The 7256-nt window shown below is 33.4% G+C and overlaps 2 protein-coding genes across 2 annotated transcripts; one reads left to right on the top strand and one right to left on the bottom strand.

Moving 5' to 3' along the window:
• Positions 1-1394: 1394 nt before the first annotated feature.
• Positions 1395-2198, bottom strand: LOC110028053 (cysteine-rich repeat secretory protein 55-like). Its single transcript, XM_020729754.1, has one exon. It carries the CDS (start codon positions 2169-2171, stop codon positions 1395-1397), a length of 777 nt encoding a protein of 258 aa, XP_020585413.1. The 5' UTR covers positions 2172-2198.
• Positions 2199-3960: 1762 nt separating this feature from the next.
• LOC110028052 (cysteine-rich repeat secretory protein 55-like) lies at positions 3961-4728 on the top strand. The gene has a single exon (XM_020729752.1). It carries the CDS (start codon positions 3961-3963, stop codon positions 4726-4728), a length of 768 nt encoding a protein of 255 aa, XP_020585411.1.
• The last annotated feature ends 2528 nt before the right edge of the window (positions 4729-7256 follow it).

Here is a 7256-nt window from a genome sequence, read left to right as displayed (position 1 = left end):
CAACACAACCCGTTTAAAATAAGGCCCGGAGGCCATGCATGAAAGTAAATACAAATTTTAAAAATCTTGAAGTACTTTAATCCCAAATTTTGGTTAATCTAAATCTCTTATTAGGATTTAATAGAAAAATTAGATTATTAGATCCTTAAAGAGCCTAAATTAAATTTGCAAGATTCCCAGACAATTCACAAGTAAATAACGGCAAAGCCAAGTCAATTTCATTGCAAAAGGAAAACACACACCAAATAAAAATTCCTATAAGTCTTCTGCCCTTCAATTATAAGCATCCCTCATTGGAAGGGCAAATACCCACAGCTCTCTTCCCCATTTGTAGGCTCAAATTCATTCTCCAAACATGAAATAAGCCCTATTCAGTATGGATTAATTTCATGTCCTTGGCAGGTGTGCTCCATTGAATCTCTACCAATTGTACTTATTTATTTATTTTTTAAGCTTCTTACTATTTTGATCTAATTATTTTATTTTTCAAATACACATTTTTAAATTTTAAAAACATTTGCCAAGCGAATGATCTTCCAAATTAGTTTAATTTTACAAAAATAACTTTCATTTAAATTAATTGTAATTGATTTTAGGAGGTGGAAGACTTAATCCAAACTACTGATTGAATAAGTTCAAACCATATATAATAGAATAAATTACATTAAAAATTCGTAGAAATTGTAATTTCTATTAAAATTTAAACTTTAAAAATAAATGCTCGTCTCGCTTTCACTCCATGATCATATAACAGCTACAATTTGCAATTAATATTGTTTAATTTATTATTATTGAATTATGAATGCATTCCATTTAATTTATTGAAATTATTAATAAAGCTGGTCAAGTTATTTAAAAAAAAATGAAGAACAATTCATTGAACTTAATAGTAATCTATTTTATTTTTCCTAAAATTAATTTAAACTAACATCTTAAATTCATCAAAATACTATTGCGTAGGTAATCCAATCTTTAAGATTCCCCTAAATATACAAAATAGGGAGTTACTTTTAAATTTATCAAAATAAATTAAAAAAAAAAGATTAATTTGACCATAGCAAAATATTAACCTCTCTCTCTCTCTCTCTCTCTCTCTCTCTCTCTCTCTCTCTATATATATATATATATATGGAGGCACACACATTAGGTATGTATGTATATATGTTTGTATGCATGTTTATGTCCGCCAACACACACATGTGTACATATATAAATCTATATGTATATATATGTATAGATATAAAATACCCCTACTATTTTGTAACGGTAACATGAATCACTTCTGAACTTGAATGAACCTCGAATCAAAACATAAGAAGCAATCATAAATCAGAATACTCTTAAAGAGCACAATTTATTGAACCATCTAATTAATATCAACCGATCTATCGTTGTTAATTGTGGGCTACAATGGAGGGAGCTGGCGCAGGAGCACCAATCGTGGAATCACCAAGGAACAAAAACTTGTAGATCTCAAACCTCACCTCGCATCCTCCTCCAATAACACGACAACCAGTCTGAGTCCCGCAGTAAAATGAGACATATCTGAATGCATAATCCAAGCAATCAGAGCATGCACGCTCTCCAAGATCCCGCGTGCACTGCGCCATTCCATACACTGTTAAGCTTTCATCCACATAACTCTCCCCATAGCCGAACTTCTCACTCCCACTCGCCGTTGCCTCCGAAACCTCCTCCAGCAGCTCACCCGCTGCTCGTTGAACATCAGTGAGATTTGCAGAGCGTTCAAATGAATACGACAAATAGGCTACGGCTTTGTCGAGCTTTCCTATGAAGTTCTCCGTGTCGTAGTGAAGGTAACAGTGCTCGTACCATCCGCGGGCTTGTGCTGCATTAGGGCATGCAGAACGAATCTGCTGTGCTGCGCTGGTGATGCACTCGGAGCAGGTTTGGCGGCTCACGTCTCCTTGGCATCGCGTGACGCCGTAGATTGCAGGTTTGTAGCTGTCGGAGGCATAGGAGGAGATTGCGTAGCCATTAAGAGAGCTCGTTGCCACCATGTCGAGAAGGATGTTGTTGATATTGGTCTGCAACATGTTATATTTTTCAGTAAAATTTTTTTCGCATTGTTGATAGAGCACTAATTCTGTGCTGAGGGTGGCGATGGGGAAGAAGACAAGGAAGAGAAAGAGGAGCTGCATTGCAGTCATTAGTTGAGCAAGATAGACCAGTTTGAATATTGTCTATCAATACTGGCATCTTCGGTAGCTCTTACTATATGTGTATATATAAGGGAAGAGAACAGTTAGGCCTAATTAACTCTATGTACGTACAATTGGAGCTAATTAAGAAGGCAACAAAGGAGATAGAGTTTGTGATACTCCGACTTTTGCCGAATATAATTGAAGGGAAGCCAAAAGAAAAATGACAACTGATGTTGTATCGAGTCAAAAATGTAATTTTTAAAAACTAAAACTTTGAAGTGGTTTGCCGGCGATGCTTTATAAAACTGTTCATGACATGTCAAATAGAAAAAATATATGTATACTTTTTGTTTAGCTTTCAAATTTAATCGATTTATTTCAATTTGCGATTTTAAATAATGGTTTGGATTATTTCGTTGTCATATTTGGACAGTTGGGATGGGTTTTTAAATAAATCGAAATAAACAAGCCGACTTACGAGCCAAAGATTTGTATCAAATTTCTTTCTAGCTGGCACAAGTTCTACTAAAAAGCGCAACATTAATAGCCACGCTGTTAGTACTATCAAAGATCGATATTTAGTTGAAAATTGATTTGAAGTTTTGGTTCTAATCTTGTCTTTCACTATAGCTACATCAACTCTTTCACGAGTTTATTGCTTTCACATTTTCTTTTCAACTGTAAAGCCACTAATCCACCTAAATATTCTTATCTCAACAACTCTTACTAGATTACTTGCACACCTCTAGACATATTTCAAGAAGGAAATACTTCACATGATGTAAGAGCGTTCACTTCATCATCCAATGGAAAAACTAATTTTCATTGGAAATTTCCATTTTGGCAATAGAAATTAGATTTCAAAGTGAATTTTCATTTCTGCAATGGAAATTAGCTTTTTATTGGAGGAAACAGTTAACACACTTACATCATATGAAATATTTACTTCTCGGAATATATTTAGAGGTGCAAAAATTAATATAGTAAAAAGTTGTGAAGATGTGAATGCTTAGATTTATGATTGGTTTTATAGTTGGAAACAAAATACGAAACAAATATATTCATGAAATGGTTGATATAGCTACAGTAACAGACAATATTAGAGTGAGACTTCTCAATTGATTTAGCTTATAGATATAACTTGCCAAACACCAAAAAAACTAGCTATTAATTTGAATTATCTATTAATTCCTAATTGATTATGTCCTGTTGTTTTTTAAATCAATATTAGATTAATTAACATTCTTCGACATACCTAACATCAGTAGGATGTTAAATGATCTGATTTCGAGCCGAGCATAAGTCAACTTGAAAGAAATTCGATCCAAAATTTTGGCTTATAGCTCAACACATTTATTTTGATCGTAACTTTATGTATGAGTAAAAATTCAAATTAATTTTTGAGCTATTGTTGTTGTTCGAGCTAAAGTCACAGGCCTACCATACGCACTACATGTATAATAAACTGTAAAAGTCATAAGTTCCCAACATGTATAGCAAAAACTTTAAAACTGCTAAGCTCAAAATTCTTTTATCTTTAAACATATCATTGATAAACAAACGTGCGAAAACAGAACGTGGATTGATCCAATCCGTTGTGGATCAATTCAATTTTCGAGCTAGCTTGAATTGTCAACGAGCCGGCTCAAATGTAATTTTTTGCTTGTGAGCCAAAGCGGTCCGACTCGAACCTGCATTGACTTGCCTGACTAGTTCACTAGTAAAAAAATGCAATTTTTTTGTGAAAAGCAAGGATTTGAACCTCTGTCACTCCGCTCAAGCAAAAAAAACTGCAATGCAGCTCCTCTTTCTCTTCCTTGTCTTCTTCCCCATCGCCACCCTCAGCACAGAATTAGTGCTCTATCAACAATGCGAAAAAAATTTTACTGAAAAATATAACATGTTGCAGACCAATATCAACAACATCCTTCTCGACATGGTGGCAACGAGCTCTCTTAATGGCTACGCAATCTCCTCCTATGCCTCCGACAGCTACAAACCTGCAATCTACGGCGTCACGCGATGCCAAGGAGACGTGAGCCGCCAAACCTGCTCCGAGTGCATCACCAGCGCAGCACAGCAGATTCGTTCTGCATGCCCTAATGCAGCACAAGCCCGCGGATGGTACGAGCACTGTTACCTTCACTACGACACGGAGAACTTCATAGGAAAGCTCGACAAAGCCGTAGCCTATTTGTCGTATTCATTTGAACGCTCTGCAAATCTCACTGATGTTCAACGAGCAGCGGGTGAGCTGCTGGAGGAGGTTTCGGAGGCAACGGCGAGTGGGAGTGAGAAGTTCGGCTATGGGGAGAGTTATGTGGATGAAAGCTTAACAGTGTATGGAATGGCGCAGTGCACGCGGGATCTTGGAGAGCGTGCATGCTCTGATTGCTTGGATTATGCATTCAGATATGTCTCATTTTACTGCGGGACTCAGACTGGTTGTCGTGTTATTGGAGGAGGATGCGAGGTGAGGTTTGAGATCTACAAGTTTTTGTTCCTTGGTGATTCCACGATTGGTGCTCCTGCGCCAGCTCCCTCCATTGTAGCCCACAATTAACAACGATAGATCGGTTGATATTAATTAGATGGTTCAATAAATTGTGCTCTTTAAGAGTATTCTGATTTATGATTGCTTCTTATGTTTTGATTCGAGGTTCATTCAAGTTCAGAAGTGATTCATGTTACCGTTACAAAATAGTAGGGGTATTTTATATCTATACATATATATATATATATACATATATATATACATATAGATGTATATATGTACACCTGTGTGTGTTGGCGGTCATAAACATACATACTAACTACATACATACATACCTAATGAGTGTGTCTCCATATATATATATATATAGAGAGAGAGAGAGAGAGAGAGAGAGAGAGAGGATTAAGCCTTCCACCTCGTAAAATCAATTACAATTAAATAACTGAAAGCTATTTTTGTAAAATTAAATTAATTTGGAAGATCATTCGCTTGGCTAATTGTTTTAAAATTGAAAAATGTGTTTTGAAAATTTGTTCTTGGAAAATAACAAGATGTTGTTAAAGGCTATAAACACGATAACAATTTATCAATATGACCATTTGATTCATAATATTTGCATACATAAAATATTAAGCCCCCCGAAAATAGTCTAAATATCATTCATAGAAATTGCTCAAAATATGAAACACCAACATCTAATGATCATCTTGACTCATAGCTCATAATTGGTACAAATGCCACAAACTGGTAAAGTTTCTCTTCTGCATTAAAATACATGTGATCATTCACATGTCATTGAAAAATAAAATAATTAGATCAAAATTGTAAGAGGCCTAAAAAAAATAAAATTTTAATTGAAGGGCAGAAGACTTATAAGATTTGTTTAATAAATAGTTTTTTTTTGCCAAAATTAAATTTGTCAATTATTTTTATTAACTTTAGTTTTTATTTAATTTTAAAACATTATAACAACTTAAAGCAATGAAGAAAAAGATTATCATTTTCATCTCTTTGCACCTAAAATGTTGTGCCTTTTACACACTCAATTAAGTTTTGAATATTTAAAGAATTTAGGGAAAAATTTTAATTTGAGTATTGCACCAAATATAGTATGGATTAAATAAATTTTTATGGAATCTATTTAACATTGAGCCCAAAAATGTGGTTTAGATTGATATTTATGAGAAATCATGATTCAAATTTTTTTTTCAAAAATTTAATTTTTTATTTTTTATAATTTAATTGGTTTTCAAATAATATGATCTTTGACATCTAAAATAGTGGTTAATGAACCTGTGATAAGAAAATCTACTTATCAAGCATGACCATACAAGGAAATACTTATAAAACTTTAGAATTAAATTTATAAATATCTAAGCTTTTTTTAATCACATTTATAGTTGAATTGAAGTTCTAGACAAGAGATATGAGATGATATAAAGCAAATGTCAACCAATTTGAGTTCAAATGAGCTCAAATCAAGCACTTGAAGTATGATTAAGAATTTTGAAACATTAATTCAAGGATTAAAAAAACTTCCATGCCTGTAGTTAAAATGAATGTCTCTATAAGTGAAAACTAAAATACCAGTAAATAAGTAATTTTGAGAACATTAAGGAACTTAAGGGCTAATTAAAAAAATTATTATTGAGAAAATTACCATACAGGCTATTGATCAATGGAGCATTTTGTAAATTTTGACTAAAGAAAATCTTGTGATTTGACCAACTAAATGATCATCTATATAAGTAAACATACAAATATTTGCTCTTCTTCCAAATGAGAGAAATACATTGTTTGAAACTCAAGCTAGAATTTTTTTCAAAAGTGATAAGAAAAAATGTTGTAAATGAAGTGAAGACAGCTATAAAAATCAAACAATGTTAATCAGTTGTTAGCAATGTGGTGATGACTGAACAATAACAATTAAGCATATGTGATAGTTGGAGGAGATTTTTAACATCGATATTTCGTACGGTTCGTCGTATCTCAAATATATCTCTAATTTGTAATTCAAGTTCAATCCTCCTTTAGGTAAGAGTTAATATGGACTATTTATAATTTTATTGAGTCGTTTTAAAGTATTATTTTCCAAAGTTCTTAAATACTTCATCATATGATTTGTATGTTGTGTTAATCTAGTTGTCTCTAGAAATTGTTTATGTATTTTTGCACATTTTTCATGTGGATTAGGAAGTTTTAAAAACCGTTTTGTGGTTAGGTGGTTAGGAAAACGTTAAGTGATTAGTTAGTTTTATTTTCAGAAAAATGTGATGTATTTGCTTATAAATTAAACCAGAAAATGTAGAGGGTGTGATTATATAAAAAAATTCCTCCATTTTTGTTGGCGTTTAAAGTTTGGTTTTGAAAACCAACATTTGGTATCAGAGCGAAGGTGTCAAAGAAATGGCCGGAAATGATGGAGATCCATCTAAGTCACTTGTTGTCATCAAACCGACGGCAAGAGGAGCCTCAATCCCGATCCAATTTCCAACTTTAAGTGAAACGAACTACAACATATGGGCTATCAAGATGAAGATAACCTTGCATTCACTAGGAGTATGGTCAGTGATTGAAGGTGAAGAAAAAGACGATGA

The sequence above is a fragment of the Phalaenopsis equestris genome, unplaced genomic scaffold (genome assembly GCF_001263595.1).
Source record: "Phalaenopsis equestris unplaced genomic scaffold, ASM126359v1 Scaffold000488, whole genome shotgun sequence".
Taxonomy (NCBI): domain Eukaryota; kingdom Viridiplantae; phylum Streptophyta; class Magnoliopsida; order Asparagales; family Orchidaceae; genus Phalaenopsis; species Phalaenopsis equestris.
This window is presented reverse-complemented; position numbering and strand designations above follow the sequence as displayed.